The sequence below is a fragment of the Bufo bufo genome, chromosome 8 (assembly GCF_905171765.1).
Source record: "Bufo bufo chromosome 8, aBufBuf1.1, whole genome shotgun sequence".
Classification (NCBI taxonomy): domain Eukaryota; kingdom Metazoa; phylum Chordata; class Amphibia; order Anura; family Bufonidae; genus Bufo; species Bufo bufo.
The window spans coordinates 199255900-199282224 of record NC_053396.1 but is presented as its reverse complement, the minus strand read 5'-3'; the positions used below and the strand labels follow the sequence as shown (position 1 = coordinate 199282224).

Here is a 26325-nt window from a genome sequence, read left to right as displayed (position 1 = left end):
AATGGGATGTGTTCTATCTTTTTGTGGAACGGACATATGGAAACTGAATGCACACGGAGTAACTATTTATTTATTTTTTTGGCTGTCCATTGAAATTAGATGGTTCTGCATACAGTCCACAAAAAAACGGAACAGACACAGAAAGAAAATACGTTTGTGTGCATGAGCCCTAACACAGTGGGGGTGGGGTCGCCTGATCGGAACCCCAGACTCTCTCGTCCGTTATTAGCTGAAGCAAGGAGCCCTTACCAAGACCCGTTCCAGCTCTGGAGGGGGATGTATACGTTGGTATGGGGAGGGGGCCTAGTATTGGTAAAATGGATCTTTATCCCATTCACATCTTGCATTATTTAAGGGTCACTTGCTTTATCAAACTCCTGACATCATTGCTATGTCCAGGGGCTGAGACCCCATTGCTAAAACAAGGTGAAGGAAAATGTGGTGTTAAAAAGGTAGGTTATGCCATCTTAATTTTTACTTTCGCATACAGTAATTCTATGCACAGGGAGAGAAGAATATTGGTTTCCTATTTTTATTGCATCTGGAGTTTTCTAACATTCTCCCTTGTGCTGTGTCCTGGGTATGACTGCTCCTCAATTGCACGAAAGATCATGGAGACGTCATGGGGACGCAGGTTTGGTTATCTGCAGAGAGATGGGACATACTTTACATTTTGAAAGGTGTACAGCTACAATCCTCATTCACAGCAGATTTTACGTCCTGCAGCCAGAATTCATAAGCTTTGCTACCATTTAGCCCTGAATACAAGTTAAAAGGGAAACATGTCCCTAGGTTTGGGGCCGCTGTGCCAGGATGTCTTTAGCGACCCTAAGCCTAGTGACGGGTTCACTTCCTATCACGCTGCCCAGGGAAAGTCCTAGTACTGTTTTTGTAATCCTGGACCAACCCCTATGGTAGAGGAAAAGGCTTTCTATTAGGGCTCGTTCACACGACCGTGTCCTTTTTTGTGGTCCGCAAATCACGGATGGTGCCTGTGTGCCTTCTGCAATTTGTGGAATAGAACAGGAGGCCTATTATAGAAATGCCTATTCTTGTCCGCAAAACGGGTAAGAATAGGACAGGACTCATAATTTTTGCAGGGCCACGGAATGGAGCAACGGATGCGGACCCATTGAAATTAATAGTTCCATATAAGGACCGTATTGCGAACGGACCGTATACGGAACACAAAATGCGTTCGTGTGAACGAACCCTTAGGGACATGAGCTAGAAGGGGAGACTGCTTATAAACAAGGTCTCTCTATGAAGATACATGTCAATGAATTAGGCTAGGGCTACACAACAATTGTTGCGCGACACATGTTGCAGTGTAGTTGTGCCCTATGTGTCACGCGAAACATGTCGTCGTGTAGCCCTAGCCTTACAAAGGCAGCCGATTAACTTCAATAAGAACTGTGTAAAACCTCCATTTAACCTGTGGTGGCACTACAGGGAAATTTGAACATTTGCTGCGCCCAGCTTTCCATTTGCGGGCTGTGTAAATGCTGCGAGACTCTGTTGCTTTGTATGGCACAAGATGTGTGTCATGGGATTTACACACATGACTGCTTACCTGTATATCCTTGCACAGGTACTAAAGGGAAACGTATGCATTTACTGCATGTGCAGATAAAGCAGATTCTGTGGAGTCTAAGTCAAAGCTAGTTTCGGGTTAAATTTAAAGTCAGTAGAAATGTACTGACTCCAGCTTTAATTTTTTTTATTTAGTTATTGATATTGTGTAACTTATAAATACATTTTGAAAAGTTTTAGGAATGTTGATATAAATATATTTTATGTTTTTTTTTAGTAATCTAAGGTCCTTATCTAAAAATAAAGTGATAAGCAGGACGGTCTAGTGCTGATAGATAATCAGGTCTCACCACTCCTGTGTGCACTCCTGTCCCTTTATACTATAAACAGGGTGTTATGGTGGTGATAGAAAATCAGTTCTCACCTCTCCTGTCTTTATGCTATAATCAGTGATGATAGATAATAAGTTCTCATCTCTCCTGTGTTTTCTCCAGTCTTTATGCTATAATCGGTGATAGGCAGGGTGTTCTAGTGGGGAGTGATAGTCTGTTCCATCCTTTCCTGTCTCTAATACTATAAACAGTGATGATCAGGGTGTTCTATTGGTGATAGATAATAAGTTCTAGCCTCCCCCCCCCCCCCCCGCCTCTATTCAAGCTTGGCTTCTCCATTTTTACGTAGATGGCCTCCTTCACACCTCGTTTCTACCAATCGGCCTCCTTATCCAAAACACGTACTTGACTGTCTTCAAAGGTGTGACCTGTTTCTTTTAGATGTAAGTACACGGCTGAATCTTGACCAGAGGTTGATAGATAATCAGTTCTGTTTCCTGTGGTCTCCCTGGTCCCTTTATACTATAGACGGTGATAATATCCCCTGTCCTTATACAATAAACGCCGATTGTAAGAAAAGCCTGATGTCACCATTTTACTACAGTATATGTATTACTAAATTGGCCATTTATGAAGGGGTCGGGGTGTGATAAAATGCAGGCGTCGGTCAGACCTTTGGCTTACAGGCTCCACAGCCCTCGGTTCTGCTGTCACACTGCCGGTGTGCTGATCGTATTCAGCATGGGACATCCAGGGACAGCTGATAAAGCATGTATGTGGTGGGAAGTTGTCTGAAAAGCACCATCTTGTGCCCTATGGACACAGCCCCTGAGGCTTGCAGCATTTACATAGCCCATCGATGGGTGGCTTAGGGCCTTCTACTGAACAGTATGAGATTGACAGAGAAATGTGACACAAGTCCCTTCAATAAGACATAGCCATTACTTTGTATGACCCACCTCGTTGTAGAAAGTTGTCAATTCCCCGACTCAGTGTCCTGATCTTCATCTTTGTTTTCTCCTTAAGCTGTTATTGATAGAAAATGTGATTATATGTCACCAGCAATGCAGGAGAGACATCTCGGCAGAATAGGGGGGGGGGGTCTCTCACCATCTGGACAATCGTTTCTGTGCTTGGTAAGAGGCCTGGTCCAGAAGCAGACACACCTTTAATCGTTAGTCCGAGCTGCAGATCTGTAAGAAGTGACATGGGTTACTCTTAATATTTTGGGTTTCTGCTGACAATTTAACCATTTGTAATGTACACTGCTCAAAAAAATAAAGGGAACACAAAAATAACACATCCTAGATCTGAATTAATTAAATATTCTTCTGAAATACTTTGTTCTTTACATAGTTGAAGGTGCTGACAACAAAATCATGCAAAAAAAAAAAATGGAAATCAAATTTTTTAACCCATGGAGGTCTGGATTTGTTGTCACCCTCAAAATTAAAGTGGAAAAACACACTACAGGCTGATCCAACTTTGATGTAATGTCCTTAAAACAAGTCAAAATGAGGCTCAGTAGTGTGTGTGGCCTCCACGTGCCTGTATGACCTCCCTGCAACGCCTGTGCATGCTCCTGATGAGGTGGCGGACGGTCTCCTGAGGGATCTCCTCCCAGACCTGGACTAAAGCATCTGCCAACTCCTGGACAGTCTGTGGTGCAACGTGACGTTGGTGGATAGAGCGAGACATGATGTCCCAGATGTGCTCAATTGGATTCAGGTCTGGGGAACGGGCGGACCAGTCCATAGCATCAATGCCTTTGTCTTGCAGGAACTGCTGACACACTCCAGCCACATGAGGTCTAGCATTGTCTTGCAGTCTTTAGGAGGAACCCAGGGCCAACCGCACCAGCATATGGTCTCACAAGGGGTCTGAGGATCTCATCTCGGTACCTAATGGCAGTCAGGCTACCTCTGGTGAGCACATGGAGGGCTGTGCGGCCCTCCAAAGTAATGCCACCCCACACCATTACTGACCTAATGCCAAACCGGTCATGCTGGAGGATGTTGCAGGCAGCAGAACGTTCTCCACGGCATCTCAAGACTGTCACATGTGCTCAGTGTGAACCTGCTTTCATCTGTGAAGAGCACAGGGCGCCAGTGGCGAATTTGCCAAACGTCCTGCACAGTGTTGGGCTGTAAGCACAACCCCCACCTGTGGACGTCGGGCCCTCATATCACCCTCATGGAGTCTGTTTCTGACCGTTTGAGTAGACACATGCACATTTGTGGCCGCTGGAGGTCATTTTGCAGGGCTCTGGCAGTGCTCCTCCTGTTCCTCCTTGCACAAAGGCGGAGGTAGCGGTCCTGCTGCTGGGTTGTTGCCCTCCTATGGCCTCCTCCACGTCTCCTGATGTACTGGCCTGTCTCCTGGTAGCGCCTCCATGCTCTGGACACTACGCTGACAGACACAGCAAACCTTCTTGCCACAGCTCGCATTGATGTGCCATCCTGGATAAGCTGCACTACCTGAGCCACTTGTGTGGGTTGTAGACTCCGTCTCATGCTACCACTAGAGTGAAAGCACAGCCAGCATTCAAAAGTGACCAAAACATCAGCCAGGAAGCATAGGAACTGAGAAGTGGTCTGTGATCACCACCTGCAGAACCACTCCTTTATTGGGGGTGTCTTGCTAATTGCCTATAATTTCCACCTGTTGTCTATCCCATTTGCACAACAGCATGTGAAATTGATTGTCACTCAGTGTTGCTTCCTAAGTGGACAGTTTGATTTCACAGAAGTGTGATTGACTTGGAGTTACATTGTGTTGTTTAAGTGTTCCCTTTATTTTTTTGAGCAGTGTATAAGGTGCAACCCACAACAAGTTTCCCACAGAATGGGTGAGGGACATGCAAAATCTGTGACTGAAAAGTCAGCCATGTGTCCTGGTCCATCAGTGTTCTTGGGTTTTGTGGCAAGCCTGCTTAGCGGTATGAGAGCCCAGGATGCATATCTGAGGAGATGTTCTGGGAACGCTGGATGACCATCCATGTAAAAACGTTAGTGTCAGCCCAAATGGTCGACAGAATCTACTATACAAAGAAGCAACTGAAAGAACCGGCTGTGCAGAATGGACAACCCGAGGTCCAGTGGGTCTGTGCGCCATGGTTTTAATTCGCTCACTGTAGTGTGTCCTTCTGGTGTAGGACTCTCTGCAGCCATGTTTACCTGGTACATGTAGGACTGCCACCTGAACCTCACATAAGGTCAGCGTATCGATGCGGTTCGGTATGACCAGAGTGATGTATCGTCCGATCATTCCTTTACATGGAAAGGTCATTGTTGCACCCGCAGTCATGGAGGTGATGACCGAGCAGCTGGAAGAAAAAGGTAAAAAAAAGGGCAAAGGGCTGGTGCACATATATCTGAAATCATAAGGTGCGTTGTGGCAGTCTTTAGAAAGCATTATTACGGTAACTATTCATGAAGACTCAGCGCCTACTATTTCTAATACCCCAGTAGTCACAGTACCTCAAAGAGAAGATAGAAATCAAAGTCTTCATCACCTTCCTGTGCTCACCTGGGGTTAGACACGCCAAAGCCTTGGAGACTCTCGCCCACGTGGATCTCAGCCCAAGGCACCTGAGAGGTCAGGGTTCTGAGTTGGCTAGTAATGGTGACATTGGCAATTAGGTAGCCACGTCTTAGGTCCACGGTCCACCATGGCTGGTACTCGCTGGTTGTCTGACTGCAGGACCCTTTCAGAAAGTCAGTATTAGTGTTGTTGTCTATTGCTAAGTGAGCTTCACCCTGCCCCGGGACTGTGCTGGACTGGAAGGCGAGACCCTGTAGAGCCACGTTCACTGCTGAGAAGAGAGGACCAACATGGCTGTTAGATGTGCATGTGTGACTTGAGAGCCCAAGTTTTATTTACTCCATGTCTATGGCCAGCCTGTCGTGAGTGGAGCAGGGGACTGACGTGCACTACTACTTGATTCCAATTAAAGACGTGGGGACCCCTGCTCTTGCGATCACTGGGGGTCCCAACGGTTGGACACCCAGTGATCCTACATTTATCACCTGTCCTGTGGATAGGTGATAAATGTGGTTGGGGGACCACACCTTTAAGTGATTTTAAACAGGTTGGTGCTTCTTAAAATTGACCAAGGGATCCTGAGGTGCCATCATGATGTGTTAGGGTGCACTCGCGCTACGGATCTTGTTGCAGAAGTTTCTGCAGCTCAAAATCAGTTCTATTCGTTTCAATAGGGCGGCAAACACATGGACATCTGCAAGACAAATTCAGGTGCACGGAACTGATTTTCAGTAGTGGAAGTTTCTGAAACAAAGTCTGCAGCATGTGACGGCACCCTTAGGCTCTTCCCTAAAAATGGAAATGTATAAGAGCACATGGGAGTGTGGCACTGGCACCTTCTTTGCAGTTGTGCCAGACAGCAAGGTCCACCACTTCAGGAGGGCAACGTCCTACAGTTAGAGTACAGTCAGGCCTCTTGCAGATGAATGTAAGGGCTGCGTGTCCGTGCTGTGGTCCGCAACGCACGGGCACCGACCCTGGGCCAGCTGCATGCGGATCGCGACGCCATTCACTTGAATGAGGTCCACGATCTGTCCGTTCCCCAAAAAGATAGGACAAGTTCTATCTTTTTACGGAATGGAACACCGCAGTGCTTCCGGACCGCATCTCCGGATGTGCGGACCCATTGAAGTGAATGGGTCCGCATCCGTGCTGCGGAATGCACACGGCCGGTGTCCCGTGTATTGCGGAACCGCCGTATCCGGGCTGCAATACGGCCACGGGGGACACACGGTCGTGTGCAAGAGGCCTCACAGAAATGCCTGATACTTCCTTTCATCTTAATGGGGCTTACAGAAATCCAAAACAACCCAATTCACATGTATGGAACTGATTCGTGGTTGCAGAAATTTATGCAACAAATAAGGTTCAAAGTGAACTTTCCGCATGGAGAGCTCTGAATCTGCTCTGTAAGCCGCTTCTTGTGTATTTGTTAACATTTTTGATTCCTGCAGCTGCCTCTAGGTGGCGCTTACTGGATACATAATCCTAACACTTAATACATAAGTAAAAAAAAAAAAAAACATTATACAGGTGCTTACAGTTTATTCACTTACCCACAGACTCCACGTGTGTTTCATGCTTTAAGCCTGTAAACAAACATGTTACATATGACATGTGAGCAGCATACTGTATATCCTCCACATTCTAATCCAAAGAAAAAAAATGCCCTGAGCATCGGCCCAGCAAAAAGTACTGTAGAATTGTATTACTTGACTTCAACCACAGTGTATACCATCATAGATTAAACCATTGCGTTGGAAGATGTGGTACCGCGATGGGGTCTTGCGGGTTCCCTGAGATAAACTAGGTTATGGTGATCATACTGTTTCATCAACATTGCTTGTATAATTCTTGACTGAAAACCTGATGCCACCACCATCTTTAAAGAGGATCTTCCACCTCTCCTGACATGACATAGCTTCATGCATTCCCCATGTAATAACAATTCCAGAGCATCTATTCTTATGGCTCTATGTTGTGCCATTCTTTTATTATTTCTACTAGAAGTTATGAATGAATTGCTAGCAGTCTGCAGTAAGGGTACAGAGGGGTGGTAACAAATTGGGGGTGTGCAGCTGCACAGACTCACACTATCCAATCAGTGCTGCCATGTTCAGTCTGTGCAGGTACACCCCCCCAACTGGTTACCGCCCCTCTGTACCCTTACTGCAGACTGCTAGCAATTCATTCATAGCTTCTAGTAGAAATAATAAGGGAACCGCACAACATAGAGTTATAAGAATAGATGCTCCAGAATTGTTATTACACAGGGAATGCATGAAGCTAATAGCATGTCAGGAGTGATGACAGGTCCTCTTTAAGAGCGCACTGCCCTCCAGTGGAGTGAACCATCACGAGTGCTCTACCGCTCTACATGCATTGCAGTGTTGGATGTAGAGCTGAAGAAGGAACTGATCCTCCTGTTCAGAGAGTCGACCATAACAGTGGTAATGTGAACCTCCTATGATGAGCAGATCAAAAACGTTTTTTTTATTGCAGGAACCCTCAGCGATCAGCTGCAATCCATGTGGAAGGAAGTGTTGCTTTCCTCTTCAGCGCCACCACAGGAGAAAATAAGTATTGCATGGTTCTCATTGAAGTCAATGGTTTGTCCATGCAATATACAGACATGCTAAGTCCCCCAGAGTGAGAGATAAGGGTCCTGAATGGAAGACTCCCCTCTCTTAATGGGTTTTTTAAATGCAAATAACCCCTTTAATAGAAATGTGTGCTCAGAAATGACCAATTGTTTAAACAAAGTTATATTGTATTTTATTTTATTTTTTCAAATTTTTCATGTGTTTGGGGGGAGGAATGAAAAGTTGCATTTTTTTTACTCTGGGCCTCAAAGTAGGCTGACTTTTCTCACATCCGAAGTTGATTTTGTTTGAATACTGTACAGAGCGAGCGCTCCGTACAGTATTAGAATGTATTGGCTCCTATGAGCCGAAGTTATTACTTCGAGAAGTCTTGCGAGGCGTCGCATTATAACTTCAGAAATCAGGGTACCACTTGGAACCAAACCCGAGTTCAGGAAATGTTTTTTTTTACAGTAGAAATTGATTTATGAAGTTATTATGCGAAGTCTCACGAGACTTCTCGAAGTAATAACTTCGGCTCATAGGAGCCAATACATTCTAATACTGTACGCTAGCGCGCGCTCTGTACAGTATTCAAACAAAGTATTATGCGAATCGACTTTGGATGTTTCATCCGAAATCGATTCACTCATCCCTAATCCTCATCACCACAGGCAGAGTTACAATGACAGGTAACACCTCTGTACAGATAACATAGGATTCACCGAACGGTGATGGTCACAACTCCCTGCAGAATTACCACAACACTCTCCATTAGAAGTTGATGAGTTCTCTATAGACATTGGTTTCCTATGGTCTAGATGGCTGCTATAAAGCAAATCTGAACTGCTGTTTACAGAACAGCGCAGCTTCTCAGGCAAGATGGCCACTTGTGTACAGAAGGTTATCCCCATGATCAATGTAAAAAAAAATAACAATCAGACATCATATAGTACATGACATTCTCTTTCTAACAAAGCTAGAACCAGCCCTGCACCTCACATGGATCCAGAGATCTCCCCATTTATTGCTCTGCTAGATTCTCTTCAGGCTGGCAGCTCCAGAGGCGTGTCCTTTCTGTTGCAGCTGTCTCCTGATCAGAGATGTGTGTCCTTTCTACTGCATATATCTCCCTATGACAACTTATGGGGTGCGTCCTTTCTGTTGCAGCTGTCTCCTGATCACAGCTAAGAGATGTGTGTCCTTTCTGTTGCAGCTGTCTCCTGATCAGAGATGTGTGTCCTTTCTACTGCATATATCTCCCTATGACAACTTATGGGGTGCGTCCTTTCCGCTGCAGCTCTCTCCCTGTAACTGTCACAGCTTCTAACAGTAGATAGTGCTGGTGGCAGTTGAAGGATGGAACTGAGCGCGTGCAACCACCCCAGTAGGTGTACGTGCACATTGCCATGCAGATTACACACACCAATGGTTACCCTTGTACTCCACCCACACCAATGTCCCAACCTACTTGCACAATCTGCCATACATGGGGGCCAACAACTTGGCGATGGTACAGAGGCTTAAACCTAGTGGGGTAAAAGAGTAGTCCGACAGAAAGAAATCAAAACAAGAAAGGCAAAACCAGGATCGGATCAGGATCCAAAAGCTACGTCAAAATCCGGCCAGAGTCCAAAGCAGAGAGATGTCAGAACCAACAGAAGGTACAAACACAGAGTCAAATAGCAGATGGAGTCAGTGCCAGGAGATAATCACAGAGGTATAACCAGTAGTCAGGAGCAGAGTCAGGGACAATCCAAAGGTCAGAATGCCAGGAGTCCAAACGATACTACAACACGTGCCAGTAAGGCAATGAAGACCAACCACAGGCGCCTGTTGCCAGCAGCTGCCTGTTTAAATCTCTCATTGACTGGCACCAGGTGTCCCTGATCGGCCGACTGTCAGTGGACCTGGTTGCTCACCACCGGAGCACGGACAGGTAAATAATTGACAGACGTAAAAGAAAATATCTAATAACTGGAACGTTGTAGTCATAGAACGTAAATTACAAAAGTAACTCGTTTTTGCGGTTGAATTATATGAAGTAACATTTCATGTTGGCACAACCTCTTCAAGGCTATAGCTACAGATTGATGCCCCGCTATCCATTCTATTGCCATCAGGCTTACAGCTCTGTTAAATTGTTCCCGGGACCCTTCCTTCTATTTATATGTTGTATTACTCACCTCCAAGCAGGATGAATATGAGAATGACCGGCAACATCTCCATCTATTCCAGATGTCCGGATAATAGCACAGAGTCATTACTTTCAGTGTCGCTTCCCTTTGGTCTATTTTGCAATGGAAATCAGGACGATGTTAGTATATGCAGATAAATGGTCCCTAAGCCTAAAGTCAACAGTTTACACATAGAGCTGCTGCTAGCGCGCACACCTATGCATGTAAATGTGAGCACCGGGGATATATACGAGCTGCAGTAGTCATCATGGGGGTCAGGGAGCTTTCTAGACTTCTGGTCAGTGCTTGCATTGAAGAATACTACAGTCATCGCTTGCGTTGTGGCAGCTGTAATTTCCTAGCATTGTCTGACATCTGTCATATGGTGGACAGGAATGCTTCCCTAAAGCTATCTGCACACGCTGTGCTTCACACGCAGGTTTTCCATGCAGATTCTCGTGTGGAAAAACGGCAGCGTAATACAGTACCAGCAAATTGAATGAGCGTAGACCAGGGATCAGCAACCTCCGGCACTCCAGCTGTTCAAAAACTACAGCTTCCAGAATGCTTCATTCACTTCTATGGGGGTTAGAAGAGCGGCCGAGCGTGTTTGCATGCTGGGAGTTGTAGTTTCACAGCAGTTGGAGTGCTGAAGGTTGCTGATCCCTGGCGTAGACAAATCTCATGGACACTTTGCTTTTTCTTTCCGTACGGAAAAAAATGACCTGCTCTATGGATTTATAAATCCGCAGCATGTCAATTGTTTTGTGCGGATTTCACCCTTTGCAATGCAAAGGGTGAGATCGGGGCAAGACCTCATCAAAATCCTCAAGAAACGCATGCGGATTTTGGTATGGAAATCTGTGTGGAGCTACCCTGTGGGTGTTCCCTGCCGAAAGTGGCAGAAGGGTTAAGGACATCAATTGATCATTGACCCCTGTCCACCACCAAAAGTGACTACAATGGTTTCATGAGCATCAGAACTGGACCATGGAGCAATGGAAGAAGACAGCCTTGTCTAATGGATCACTTTAAATCATGTGGACAGCCGGATGCATGTGCATCACTTACCTGGAAAAGAGATGGCACCAGGTGTACTAGTAGAAGAAAAGCTAAAAAATGTGGGTCTTGGCCATTCATGTGGATGGGAGACATACAGTACAGACCAAAGTTTGGACACACCTTCTCATTCAAAGAGTTTTCTTTATTTTCATGACTATGAAGGCATCAAAACTATGAATTAACACATGTGGAATTATATACATAACAAACAAGTGTGAAACAACTGAAAATATGTCATATTCTAGGTTCTTCAAAGTAGCCACCTTTTGCTTTGATTACTGCTTTGCACACTCTTGGCATTCTCTTGATGAGCTTCAAGAGGTAGTCCCCTGAAATGGTCTTCCAACAGTCTTGAAGGAGTTCCCAGAGATGCTTAGCACTTGTTGGCCCTTTTGCCTTCACTCTGCGGTCCAGCTCACCCCAAACCATCTCGATTGGGTTCAGGTCCGGTGACTGTGGAGGCCAGGTCATCTGGCGCAGCACCCCATCACTCTCCTTCATGGTCAAATAGCCCTTACTTTCAAAGTTTTCCCAATTTTTCGGCTGACTGACTGACCTTCATTTCTTAAAGTAATGATGGCCACTCGTTTTTCTTTACCTAGCTGTTTTTTTCTTGCCATAATACAAATTCTAACAGTCTATTCAGTAGGACTATCAGCTGTGTATCCACCTGACTTCTCCTCAACGCAACTGATGGTCCCAACCCCATTTATAAGGCAAGAAATCCCACTTATTAAACCTGACAGGGCACACCTGTGAAGTGAAAACCATTTCAGGGGACTACCTCTTGAAGCTCATCAAGAGAATGCCAAGAGTGTGCAAAGCAGTAATCAAAGCAAAAGGTGGCTACTTTGAAGAACCTAGAATATGACATATTTTCAGTTGCTTCACACTTGTTTGTTATGTATATAATTCCACATGTGTTAATTCATAGTTTTGATGCCTTCAGTGTGAATCTACAATTTTCATAGTCATGAAAATAAAGAAAACTCTTTGAATGAGAAGGTGTGTCCAAACTTTTGGTCTGTACAGTACAACCTACCTAAATACTGTATAGACCAGTTTTGCTGACGTCACGCTACTCACATTCCCGCTGTTTGGTCCCGATCCTCTCGCTCTACCCTGTTAGTTCCATTCTCTGCAGGCTGTGACGGGGCGTCTGGACTATAGGCCTCCTGGCTTGCTTTATAGGGTGCATGCAGACTTACTCTCAGCCTCTTAAAGGGTCATCCCTAGTGTAGGTGCTCTCCCCCGTGGGAGGGTGCCTGAGCTATAGGTTCCTAGTCCCTAGTTACCAGCAAAGGTGTGATTCTCTGACTACCAGTGTACCATACTCCAGCTTGACAATGACACTGTCATCTGTCCTGACCTTAGCCTGTTTATTATATTAGCGATTGCTGCTTGTCCTGACCTCGAGCTTTGTGTAGATACTGCTTGCCCCGACCTCAGCCTGTTATTGGACTATGAATATTGCCTGACCCATCAGTGCTTTGCATTGTAGTCTCTGACTGCTGTAGGTCAGCCGCCAAATACACCAGAACTTTTCCAAGATGTAGTGGCCTGGTGGCTTCACTGCAGCAAAGTTCAGATCACTGTATAGGGGTTAAAGGCTGAAAAATGGTAATGCTAGGATAGTACCCTTAGAATTTGCCCAAAGTCAAACCGTTTAGCTGGCACAGTGGGACCACACTCGCTGCCCGTCACACAAGTACTCCTCATCGTGTCAGGGGTGCCCCCTAATATCAATGCTCTCTTTCAGCAGGATAATGCCCCAGCCACACTGCAGGAATGAAGAACATCACAAAGAGATCAAGGTGATGACATTTCCAAATTATACAAATCGGAATTTGCTCATCATCTGTGGGATGTGCTGGATACAAGTCCAATCCATGGAGGCCACACCGAGCAATATACAGGAGTAATGTCTTGGACACCTTCAGATAAGGCAGATGTTTTTTTTTTAAGGCTGATTGGTGTATTTTCTTGGTTCTCCATGATGTATTCAATGATGTGTCCACAGGAGGACGAGTCATGAGAATAGGGAAATCCTATTCAAAGTAGATGTACACATTGAACTAGACCCGAAGGACCATATGTATCTGGTATGTACCGGCCTTCAGCCTGCGCCATATGTGATCATCTAGTAACCATGCACAGTCATCAGGCTACTCATAGGAAGGACTTGAGGATGATGACGACAGCGTGAGAGTTTATTAATGACCTCTTTCTATGACATGAAGTCACTGTGTAAAGATGCCATAAAATGAGTATTTATAGTATTACAGCAAGAGCTGAGGTCAAGAGATAAAAGGATCATCCGGAACAGGAAGAAAGGGTTAACACAGCATGGTAGGCAAGGAGTGATAATCGCTGAGTACGTCTTACATTTATTCAAAGAAATAAAGGGATTCTCCAGATTTTTAATACTGCTGACCCGTTCTTGGATAAAGTAGGTCGTCAATATCAGCTGCTTCCCACACACAGCGGCTCCTGCAAACAGCTGATCGGTGGGATTGTCAGTAGCTGGACCCCCCCACAGATCTGATATTGATGATCTACACTAAGGATAGGTCCTCAATATGAAAGACCCGGGCACCTCGTTTAAAGCACAGCATACAGTATGTGACTATATAAATATTATATTACATGACATTATACCATATTACAATATATTATATTACGCTATATTACATTACATATTCTAGTTTACATTATTACGCTATACTACATTATATTGTATTATATTACATTATATTACCGTATTTTTCGCCCTATAAGACGCACCAGCCCAGAAGACACCTCTAGGTTTTAGAGGAGGACAATAGGAAAAAATATTTTTTATTAGACCTCAGGTCAGACCAGCAATCAGACCCCCAATATTACTCAGACCTCAGATCAGACCCAAAATCAGACCTCAGCTCACACCCAAAAGTGAATGACACCCAATCAGACCTCAGATATGAGCCCCAATATAAATAAGACCCCATTCAGACCTCAGATCAGACCCCCAGCCTCATATTAGCCCCCATGTCTCATTTGATCAGCCCCCAGCCTCATATTAGCCCCCATGTCTCATTTGATCAGCCCCCAGCCTCATATTAGCCCCCATGCCCCTTTTTATCAGCCCCCATTTCCTCAGATGACATAAAGTAAAAAAACACTTACCTCTCCTGCTCCTGGATGCTGCCGCCCCTCACCACCCGCGCTCTTCTTCCTCCAGCTGTGCTGTGAACCGGCGCGCATGGCCCTCCCGCTGTGCGCAGCCTTCACAGCCGACAGCCGAGGACCAGGAAGCATTGAGTACAGAGCTTTCAACGCTTCCCGGTACTCTGGTACTAATGAGCGCTTCCATAATGGAAGTGCTCATTAGTATTCACCCCATAAGACGCAGGGACATTTCCCCCCCACTTTGGATAAAAAAAACGGCGTCTTATGGGGCGAAAAATACGGTACTTCATAATATACTACAGTATGTTGTATGACATTATGTTACATATTATTACTTTACAATACATTTTATTATATTATACTATATTTCATAATACTGCATTACAATATACTACTGTATATTACAACATATTAATATACTTTACAATATTATATTTTACAATATTATACTGTGTTACATACACTATGCTATTTGACTATTATACGCTATACTAGATTACATGGTATTACTTTATATCACTTAACATTATACTATATTACACTACAGTATATACAGTATACTATAGTACAATATATTATAGTATATTACATCCATTATATTAAATGCACTATATTACATTGTACTTTATGACAATATACAGTATTATACTATAATACTGTATACTATACTACATTATATTTTATACCATTATACTATACTACAATGTATTATATTATATTGCATTACATCATGTTACATACCATAGTAACTAGTTTATAAAGCTGAAAAAGTCATCTGTCCATCCAGTTCAGTCTGTTATCCTGCAAAGCTGATCCAGAGGAAGGCAAAAGAAAAACTCATAAAGTAGAAGCCATTTTTCCTCATTTTAGAGAAAAAAATTCCTTCCTTGTATATAGGAAAAATTCGTACCTGGGATTTTACTTTCCTTGAGTCCAGAGGCAGCACAGCATGGGTTAATAGGTTATCATCTTCTCTCTAGGACCGCCCACCTAGCCAAAACAAGTAAATCAATTAATTAATTAGTCTAATAACTTGCCCTATAAGGGTCACCTCCCACAATGCACAGACGTGTTTAAAGAAATAGACAAAATATATGCAAAATAAGTAATTTATTAGGGAGGGTAAACTTGTGCTGCCTCCGGACTCAAGGAAAGTAAAATCCCAGGTACAATTTTTCCTTTCCCCTTTCGACCTCCGGCAGCACAGCATGGGATTTTTATAGATCTCATAGGGAGGGAATTTCATCCAAAGCTGCTGACAAAACCCCAGTACCAAAAGCTGAGCTCCTGGCATTGATGTCCAGATGATAGTGTTTCGCAAACGTCAGAGACGAGGACCATGATTCGGCATTGCAAATATCTTCAATAGGAACTTGCGCCATCTCTGCCCAAGGAGGTTGCTGCAGCTCTGGTGGAATGGGCCTTGACTGGAAAGGGTGGAGGCACGGCTTCAAGAGAATAGGCTTCCATAATCGTAGATTGTACATAGGGAAACCTGGATGACAAGGCTTGCAGTTCTCCCAGTCTTTTTGCGGACGTAATAGCCGTGAGAAATAAGGCCTTATAAGAGAGCCATTTGAGGTCTACATCCTGTAAGGGCTCGAAAGGTGCTGATGTAAGTCTCTTTAAAACTATGGAAAGATCCCAAATAGGTGTAGGATCCCTATGCACTGGCTGTAATCTTCTAACTGCCTTGAAGAACCTGGAGATCAGCGGATGATGATGGAATGTATTTTCCGTCATGGAGTTAATGGCAGTAGTGAGTGCCATATTCTTAGCAATAAGCCTTAAAGAATCCACCGGGAAATCGCAAAGAAATTCTGCCGCCAGTTTCAAAGTCGGTAGCTGCCGAAGTAGATCCTCCCTGCAAACGCCGTCTTCAATATCTTTGCCTAATTGGCTAAGCCATACCCTCAGAGCACGGGCTACAGGTACCGTGGCCATAGATGCGAGGTAAGTATGTAGTCTCTTGAGGGGACCATCCACCTTCTTTTCCATTGGGTCTTTTAATAACGCTGAATCATCAGCAGGGAAGAAAGATCTTTTAGCTAATCTGGTTACTGCCGAATCAACTCTGGCCGGAGACTCACAACTTGTGGATTCCGCAGGATCCGTCTTATAGATATTCTTGAATATGGATACTAAATGAATTCTTCCCACCGGCTGTTCCCATTCCTTATGCATTATTGCGTCTAGGACCGGGTGGCTGGGAAACACAGGTGCCTTCTTTTTAGGAAAGTAAAAAAGAGCTTCCTCCTCACGAGTACACGATTTTTCTTTACTGGCCTCCATAATATTTTTGACTTCTTCTATTAAACGATTTGCATCTTTTTTATTAAATAATAAATTATCTTCTATGAAGGGCGAATCCGAATCAGAAGAAATCTCGCCTTCCGAACGTTTTAAATAGAGACATAAGTTTATTTGTCTCAACATCTGACGGATTATCAGGATGAGTACAATCCTCACAAATATTGGAGGAACAGTCAGCTGGTAACTGGTGAAGACATGAGATACAGAGGGAAGCTTGAGATCTTTGTTTTTTCTTTGAGGGAGAGGAATCTTGCGTATCACGGTGACACCTGACACATAGATCCTGAAGAAAATCATCCGGAAGAGGTTGCTCACAAGCGTGACACATCCTATGTCTGCTCTTCCTGGATCTCTTTACAAAGGGAGGTACAATAAGTCAAGGTGGAAAAAAGAAAAGAAATCATCATGTCAGTGCACAACTGAAGATCCATGTTGATACCTCTAAATGTTGGAGCTCGGCTGCCTGGCACAACGGGCACCGAGCTCCAGCTAGATCCACTCTTGAATACTTAACTTTAGCGCTCAAACGGGGCCAGGAGGCGCGCCTATTGTGACGTCAGACAGAAGCGCCTGCGTGTCACGCTGCGTTCCACACGCGGGAGACCGTAAGTTCGGCACCTTAACTTCCGGTAGGAGGATCGCGCTCTGCCCGTAATGAATGCCCCGCTGCTGAAGACACATAGACTTCAGGGATGGCGCTGGAGCGGATGGGAGTGGAGCCAGGTCACACACATGGCTATTCCCACTCCTGGGCCTGAAACCTTGCCAAGGTATGAGCGGCCGCAGGGTAGTCTTCTTAGGTGGGCTCATCCTCAGGAAGAGGACAATAAAAAAACACGTCTGTGCATTGTGGGAGGTGACCCTTATAGGACAAGCTATTAGGCTAATTAATTAATTGATTTACTTGTTTTGGCTAGGTGGGCGGTCCTAGAGAGAAGATGACAATCTATTAACCCATGCTGTGCGGCCGGAGGACGAAAGGGGAATACAGTATACTGTCCTATGTAGTGTATATATACAGTATACTGTCCTATGTAGTGTATATATACTGTATACTGTCCAATGTAGTATATATAAATATATATATACAGTATACTGTCATTTTGTAGTATATATATATTGTGGGGTTTCGCTCTGGTAGACAGGATTAGCGGACGCAGTATAGAGGCAACAACAAGTTCTTTGGACCAAACAGTTCAGTGTTTTATTCACACTTTAGGCAAGTGACAAAACAAGCAGTCATAAACAAGCAAAAAGTCACCTTGCGGTGTTGGTGGTAATTCACACCATGCAGCAATTCTGCCTCAAAGAGTCCTTGCTGATAGCAGCACCAACCTGTTTTCACGCCAAACAGGTAGCAAGCCTTCCTCCAGACACAAGGCTCACAGATCCCAACGCAGAGACACAGCTTCTGAGCCCAGCTGCCTATTTAAGGACAGTCAGGTGCTGCCAAAACCCGGACCAGCATTTCAAATCTGGTCCGGTATTTGACCTCACCTGGCTGTAAATCAGCCCAGCAGCACATGCTGGGAGGAAAATACCAGTTTTTTCAGACAAAACCTCTCACTGTGTCACAATATATACATTATATATGTAGTGTATAGTGTACACTATATACACTGCAGTGTATATATATATATATATACAGTATACAGTCTTCTGTAGTGTATATATACAATATACTGTCCTCTGTAGTATATATATATATATATATATATATATACACAGTACAGACCAAAAGGACACACCTTCTCATTCAAAGAGTTTTCTTTATTTTCATGACTATGAAAATTGTAGATTCACACTGAAGGCATCAAAACTATGAATTAACACATGTGGAATTATACACATAACAAACAAGTGTGAAACAACTGAAAATATGTAATATTCTAGGTTCTTCAAAGTAGCCACCTTTTGCTTTGATTACCGCTTTGCACACTCTTGGCATTCTCTTGATGAGCTTCAAGAGGTAGTCCCCTGAAATGGTTTTCACTTCACAGGTGTGCCCTGTCAGGTTTAATAAGTGGGATTTCTTGCCTTATAAATGGGGTTGGGACCATCAGTTGCGTTAAGGAGAAGTCTGGTGGATACACAGCTGATAGTCCTACTGAATAGACTGTTAGAATTTGTATAATGGCAAGAAAAAAGCAGCTAAGTAAAGAAAAACACTCCCTGTCATTATAGAGTCCTTAAATATCAGAAATAAGGATCTGACTATGACATTACTTAATTCTCTTAGGAAACAGGGGTGTATGCCATCTGGTCCCGGCGATTTGTCTATTTTAATCTTTTTCAGACGCCGCTGCACTTCTTCCTGAGTCAGACAGCCACTTTTATTTGTCTTTTACATATTCTATTTTTTTTCTTGTCGTTTTTCAATGCTTCCTCGCTACCCTCCTGTTTTGGCGATTTAAATGCTTTATTTTTGTAATTTGTTGCTGTCTTTACATTTCTATCTTCCTTGTTTTTTCTTGTTTCTCACCCTTTTATTCCCATAAGGTATGTACCTCTCACCACGGGTGGATTGGCCATAGACCTTACATTTCTATCTTCCTTGTTTTTTCTTGCTTCTCACCCTTTTATTCCCATAAGGTATGTACCTCTCATCACGGGTGGATTGGCCATAGACCTTACAGGGAAATTTCCCAGGGGGTGCCTGTCCCCTCCTCATGGCCGCCCAGTGGAAGTTTTTGGAGATGTATTTTGTGCATCTGGCAGCAGGATTTTGTGATGCACTGTGGTATTTGGCTTTGTTGGGGTGGTATAATGTGCCACAATATGGTATTACTGGCCCCGTCTACTTGTGTTGGCCCTGCCTTCCATCAATTTGGACCCAACTACAAAACAGGGCCACTTTTAGTATTTTTTCCAGGGCCACTTTAAGTTTCTAGTCCACCCCTGCCTCTCACAATGAACGTTTAGGATGTCTTTAGATAGATAGACAAACAGTATATCCAAGGAATAGGCAGCACTCCAAATGTGGTAAAAGGTGATGACCCGTTTATTCCCAGGCAACGTTTCAGACCCCACACTGGATAGACAAACAGATAGATGCTGTACAAAACTAGCAGAACCAAAAAAGCAAAAAAAAAATGCGAGGTGCAAGTCCAAGAGGACTTGACCAAATCCCAGTAAATAAAGCAGCAACAAGGCAGCACACTCCAGTGGTTAAAAAGCAAAAGATAGATAGGACAGATAGATAGAACAGATAGTATGAAGTCTAGGTAGCGTGCAATATATTACATAATGTGTATTGGGTGGATCTATGTAAACCTTGGCAGTTTTACGACATGACGGGATGGTTACTGACAGACTTTATAGGGTAGGTGGGTGACGGATTTAAGGAAGGATCTTCACTTGCATCACTTCTTAGAAGAGTCTACGTCTTGACAGACACATCATGTGAGAAGCACGGTGGACCCGGACATCAGACTCGTTATTACTGTTTATGTTTTTCTTCTTCATCCTGTCCTGAGAAGTTGCCTCATACAGACAGCAAAATGAAATACCTTAAGTCTTGGGAAAGGTAGGTGGAAGTAATTACGTGTGGAGAGTGGAGACAGGATTATTCAGGGTAATTAATGTGGGCCATGAAAAGTCTTGGAGATAAGGAGCCTTGTTATTAATACACTGTAATTCTTCTCTCACCTCATTACATTTGCGTTTTGAGGCATGATTGTCTGATAAATCATTATCATTTTTAATGGTCAGTTTCCTGTACATCATGTATGGGGCATATGTCCATGTCCATGTCCTAGACTTGTATCTAAATACCCTGGCACCTCCTTTGCCCCAGGACAAGTCTAACCATCTAAACCCAAGCATACATATTTGACTGGGGACCCTAACCCATTGCAAAATTGCAAATGTTGATGGTTTATGCCATCCAACATGTCCCCTACTCTGGAAAAGGAGGCAAAAAGCGCTTATTTCCATATCTTGACGAGGTTGACTTGGCCTTCAGGCTGGTACCTTTCTTCAGCATTGGAGTGGGGAACGCTATAGGGTCGGCTTGGCTATTTCCTTAAGTCCCACAGTGGTGGCCCTGCATGCATGATGCGCTCTCCATTCACCACTATGAGACTTCTAAAAATACTGTTCGGAAGTCTGGCCTTGAAATCTTGCTCTTGTGCCAGCGAGACTTCATCGGTGCATGCAAGGTTGACCTCATGAGGCTCTTCCCATTGAGATCTGCACTGGGCATGCACCGATGAAGTTTCGCTGACACAAGAGCAAGATTTCGGGGCCACGCATCCCAACAATCAGGATAACAATCAGGATTCCTGATTAATCAGGCCATGAGGGGATTAGCTACAGGTGGGACGAGGTGAAGTAGTGCTCCGAGGGGCTAGGTCAGCCCCTCGGTGCTCAGATTACCACATTTACTGTGTCGGGCTCCAAGGGGTATGGAGTAACCTTTTTTGTGATTGGTGGGGGTCCCAGCTGTACAACCCCAACAATCTAATATATATCACCTATTTTGTGGATAGGGATAACCTTTATCAACCAGAATACTCCTTTAAGTGGCTGTTAAGCCCTGCCTTTGGCAGTGCTTAATAAGGACCCATCAATTTCACCATAGACCACAATAATAAACCACTGTGGTCAATGGTAGAGGTGATTGAATGATCCGCCTATTTCACTCAAAATTCCAGCCAAAATATGGCGGCTGCCGAGGAGAACCATGATGCCATGAACTGAGAGCTGGAATGTGGTTGCTATGGGTAATGACTCCACTTTTTAAACCAGCCACTTTCTATGTATTCGGAACTGGGCGATCCCAAGACTCCAAAACCTACATCAGTCGTCGCGCTTGTCGTGAGAGATTTCTTTCAGGCTTTACAAGGCGATGATAGCGGCGATGGACACGTCAGCCAGATAAAGCTTGTAAACATCTGGGAGGATTCGGAGGTGGTCTTTACGATCTGTAAACGGTGGCTTACACGGCGCAGAACATTAATTACCGTCTCGTTAAGCGTCGGGAAGCGCTCAGCTCCTCTTGTATAAGGGATGATGAGCTTGTGACTACGTCTGGTGACACAGCCACTCAGGAATGTTCCAAAATGGCCACCGCATAGACGTTCCTGACACCTTGAGGGATCATACGGATTTGTTGGGATTAGCAAATGGATATTTTATGGATTTTCAAAAGTGTTGGAGGCTCATGGCGCAATAATCCGGGGATTACGTGGCGTCTCAGCACGGCATGGCAATGGTTAGGCGGCGGGTATAACCTTGCAAAAAATAAATAAATTTGTTGCTAGGTCTAGTAGAGACGGATGAACGCAGGAGGCGAAATGGATGTGCTATACTCCAGGCGGACCTGAACGAGTAAGTCAGAATTTTTACCTATATATATATATTTACTTATATAGCAGCGCCATAGTCTACGGTATGTCACGGAGGAGGCAGTATTATACATTAAAGGAGTTGTTTAAGAATGGAGGCAACCCTCCGGCGCCGGCTCTCCTCTCCTTCTCCTCCCGGCCTGTGATGCTTCGCTGGGCTCCCTCGATGTTCACATCGAAGGATCGCAGGCCAGGAGGAGAAGGAGTGAGGAACCAGCGCCCCCCTCCCTTCCAGTCTTGCACAACCCCTTTAAGACAGTCCCTATCATGACTGGAGGATTCAAAGTGACCGTGCATTACATGACTGGCATTGACTTCAATACATGCTGTGCAGTACTTCGGGTTACCACTAGGGGAGCTGCCACAGGAGGAGTATGTCTTAGGTCTTGGATCGGTTAGTATTTCTTCCGTTTTTTTGCTCGTAGTCTTAAATAGCGGCAACATTCTGCAGCGGTGTGCACAATCTAATTTACCGTACCTCTCTCAGTCACGCACGCGCTGGCTCTATGTTTTCGGACGATGGGAGGACATGGGAAAACCAGGAGTCAATCCACCCTAACACGAGGGGAACACAAAAACAGGATTGCCAACCAGAATTTTTATTTTTTCTGGACAACTTATCCCAAAATCACGGACAGCCAACATTTTTGAAAAACAGTAATGAATGACGAAGGGGTGCACCATCAATGAGGCCAGGTGAAGCGATTGCCTCAGGCAGCACCAGGTAGGGGCAAGATGGGGGCGGGGGAAACAAAGGGCCATGGGCTGAAGGGTTAAGAAATTGGCATTGGTGAGGGAGGGGGCGATGTTTCAGTTTTATGCCTCAGGCAGCAGGAAGGCTAGGTGCACCCCTGCCCGGACTACCCTATGTACATACATACCTGTAAATGCAATTGGGCAGGGTGGTATAGGCAGCTGCCAGGCGCCTATGATGACGCTTATCTCTAGTACATAGAAGCGATATATGAAGATATAGATATAATAATAAATAATAGGAAGCCACCTGGTGGCCATAGGTGGCACTGCAATCTGGATTGCTTTTTTTTTTATTTTATTTTTTTTACATTTTTTGGCTAGAATTGTTGACATTCTAATAAATTATCACCCCCCCCCCTCCCCAAACTATTTCTCCATGGTAATTTCCACTGCAAGACATTTACAGATTATACACTTAAGAGCTCATGCACACAACCGTATGTATTTTACGGATGACATCCATGTGCACTCCGTATTTTGCGGAACAGAATGGCTAGCTCCTACTAGAACAGTGCGGACAATAATAGGACATATTCTATACTTTTTTTGCGGAACGGACATACGGAAACAGAATGCACTTCTGTTTTTTTTTTTTTTTTTGCAGACCCATTGAAATGAATGGTTCCGCATACGGTCTGCAAAAAAAAAAAAAAAAAGGAAGGGACCCGGAAAGAAAATACCTTTGTGTGCATGAGCCCTTAATCAGACATCCCTATTAAAGCAGGTCGGAGTCGTACACAGGACAGGAGCAGTAGCTAATAGGTGACATCACAAGGGCGCATTAAGCTATCACAGAACAGGCTCCTGTAATATGGGACTCTATGAGTAACCGCTGCCGGTTCTCTCCTCGCCTTTGATGTTGATGTCTTACATCCCGGGAAGCGGAGCCTCGACTCTCACTGCCGCACGTACTGCTCTGACGGCAGCTTTGGATCCCTGCACCAGGACAGTGGAAGGGCGACAGGTAGGCAGTCTGCGTGTTATTCTGGGTGTCCTATGGGCAGTGTCCTCTGGGTAGTGAAGACCGGTCATGTGTGACCTTGTGGATCTTCTCACACTTCCGTATGGCTGTGTAACTCCAACGTATTGGATATTTTAGCTTCTCTTATATCAACACAGTATGAAAATACGAGCTTAGAGCTTACATTACGTAATAATCACCTGGTGTCGGGTGAAAATTGTGGAAACAGAGCTCACTGAAATACTTACCTCTCTCTGCCGACCCACCAGGGCGGAACTGGGCACCTAGGTGTCACCTGAAGCTCCTGGGCCAACCTTCCATAGGGTCCGCTACCTACCACGTGTGGTATATCATGCTGGTGCCTCATGCAGCACACGGTGCACATGGCCCACACTTCCTCATAGAGAACCTACGTGTCACAGATTTAGGGCTCGTTCACACGAACGTGCCGTTTTTGCGGTCCGCAAATTGCGGATCCCCCAAAAACGGATGCCGCCCGTGTGCCTTCCGCAATTTGCGGAACGGAACAGGAGGCCCATTATAGAAAGGCCTATTCTTGTCCGCAAAACGGACAAGAATAGGACAGGACTCATCATTTTTGCAGGGCCACGGAACATAGCAACGGATCTTTTGCGGACCCGTTGAAATGAATGGTTCCGTATACGGACCGTATGCGGAACGCATAAAACGGTCCGTATACGGAACGCAAAATACATTCCTGTGAACGAGCCCTTATTTTGTCTCAATCGTTAAGCGTTAATGGATTTTAAATCGTACTTGCCAATTTTAGGGGGAAATAAATTTGCATACATAAGCCACACCCACAATTTTAGAGCCCACACCTCTTTTTTTTTAAATTCACGGACCATTTTCAAGACCCCCCTCCTCACTGTAATGTATAACGATGAGTGAATCAGTTCTAAAATTTGGTTATTCGACCCGATTTGATTCGACCAAATTCAATTCAAGGGCGTCATGGTAAGGGCTCATGCACACAAACGTATTTTCTTTCCGTGTCCGTTTTTTTTAGGACCGTAGGCGCAACCATTCATTTCAATGGGTCTGCAAAAAAAAACGTGTGCATTCCGCTTCCGTATGTCTGTTCCGCAAATAAATTTAACTTGTCCTATTATTGTCGGCATTACAGTAAGGATAGGACTGTTCTATTAGGGGCCAGCTGTTCCACAGAATGCACATGGACATATCCGTATTTTTTGCTGATCCGTTTTTTGAGGAAATACATATGGTTGGGTGCATGAGTCCTAAGAGGGAGATAGAGGAGATTTTACCAGGTGTGACACAGTGAGGGGTTGTGTCTGGCAAGGCAGGTATTTTCCTCCCGGCATGTGCGGCTGGGCTGGTTTCCAGCCAGGTGAGGTCAAATACCGGACCGGAGTTTAAGTGCCGGGTCGGGTTTTGGCAGCACCTGGCTGTCCTTAAATAGGCAACTGGGCTCAGCAGAGATGTCTCTGTTTTTGGGATCTGAGGCTTTGTACGCTGGGGAAACAGGCCCCCTAAAGCCTGCTGTGGACTACTGGAGGCAGAACTGCCAGCAAGGTGACTTGTGTTATAGGAACTTTCCATTGTGTGTGAATTAACACCAAGACTGCAAAGTTACGTGCTGTTTTGTGCAATTACCTCAAGTGTGAATAAACGCTGACGTTTTGAGTTAAGAACTTGTACTTTGCCTCAGTACTGCGCCCGCTTACCCTATCTACCAGAGTGAAACCCCACACAGGCAATCAGAGAACAGTTTGAAGAAATTCCGTCCATTTGGCCAAATCGGATCCAAAGAATTTTGCTTGTCATCTCTAATAATGGACAGAACTGCACCACACTGGGTTCCCCTCTACCGCCAGGCTGTGTGCCCCCTGGGGGATCAGGAGGGAGTTGAACAAAAAATGGTGTCTGCTAGCTGTGATGGGGGTGGGGTGAGCGCAGCGAAATGGTGGGAAAGAGAGTGAGGACTAAATGGCACCTGGGGGGAGGGGGGACTGGCAGACTGAACGGCTGTCAGGCAGAAAGACTGTTCCCACCACCAAGCTGAAGATGCTCCCCGCCCCTCACTTGATTAAGAGGGGTGGACATCCCGGACAATTTTGCGCCTGCGCTGCTGCTCAGGCTCAGAGACTCTGCTACTGCTACTGCAGCAGAAACTGCACATGCGCTGCAACACTTCCAGAGAGAGGTACACGATCAGTTGCTTCTTCAGTATCAAAAGCAGAGCACTTGTGGAGCACCAGCGCATGCGCGAGATGACCTGCATCATCAATCAAGCGTCAAGGGAGTGTCCTCAGCTTCAGGGACTCCCCCCGGCAGGTGCAGAACCCTGCTTGATAAAGTTGGTCGATTTTTACGAATTAATTCACTGATCTCTAATGGCGTTCGTAACAATCTAACCCCCCTCCCCACTTTATTATAGGGACTGAGGGGTGGGTGTGATGACAAGCTTGCTGACTGTTACCAACAGTAGTGTTGAGCGAACCCGAACTGTAAAGTTTGGGTCCGTACCGAACTTTGCGAGTTCGGGTACCCGGACCTAAACCCGCA

The 26325-nt window shown here is 44.9% G+C and overlaps 2 protein-coding genes across 3 annotated transcripts in view; one reads left to right on the top strand and one right to left on the bottom strand.

The window, feature by feature from the left end:
- Window positions 1–467: 467 nt before the first annotated feature.
- On the bottom strand, window positions 468–10371 carry LOC120977103 (fucolectin-like). 2 transcript variants are annotated; one of them, XM_040404870.1, is made up of 7 exons: window positions 10177–10371; window positions 6965–6997; window positions 5394–5679; window positions 5042–5190; window positions 2976–3058; window positions 2825–2891; window positions 468–644 (listed from the first exon to the last, which is right to left on the bottom strand). In XM_040404870.1, exons 1-7 carry the CDS (start codon window positions 10217–10219, stop codon window positions 610–612), a joined length of 696 nt encoding a protein of 231 aa, XP_040260804.1. In that variant the 5' UTR covers window positions 10220–10371; the 3' UTR covers window positions 468–609. The 2 variants fall into 2 exon arrangements, with proteins under 2 accessions (XP_040260804.1, XP_040260805.1); XM_040404871.1 differs by lacking the exon at window positions 10177–10371 and adding an exon at window positions 9462–9524.
- A 9824-nt stretch (window positions 10372–20195) lies between these two features.
- The window catches only part of VARS1 (valyl-tRNA synthetase 1), a 43301-nt gene continuing 37171 nt past the window's right edge, over window positions 20196–26325 (top strand). Inside the window, exon 1 of the mRNA XM_040442770.1 lies at window positions 20196–20236. Coding sequence (XP_040298704.1) covers window positions 20211–20236 — 26 coding nt within the window. The 5' untranslated portion in view covers window positions 20196–20210. The remainder of the gene's footprint in view (window positions 20237–26325) is intronic.

Coding starts and splice junctions, on each gene's coding strand:
- LOC120977103 (XM_040404870.1), bottom strand. CDS start 10,219: ATGGAGATGTTGCCGGTCATTCTCATATTCATCCTGCTTGGAG. Junction 6,998..10,176: donor CATATTCATCCTGCTTGGAG/GTGAGTAATACA, acceptor GTTTGTTTACAG/GCTTAAAGCATGAAACACAC. Junction 645..2,824: donor TGACAACTTTCTACAACGAG/GTGGGTCATACA, acceptor ATCTCTCTGCAG/ATAACCAAACCTGCGTCCCC.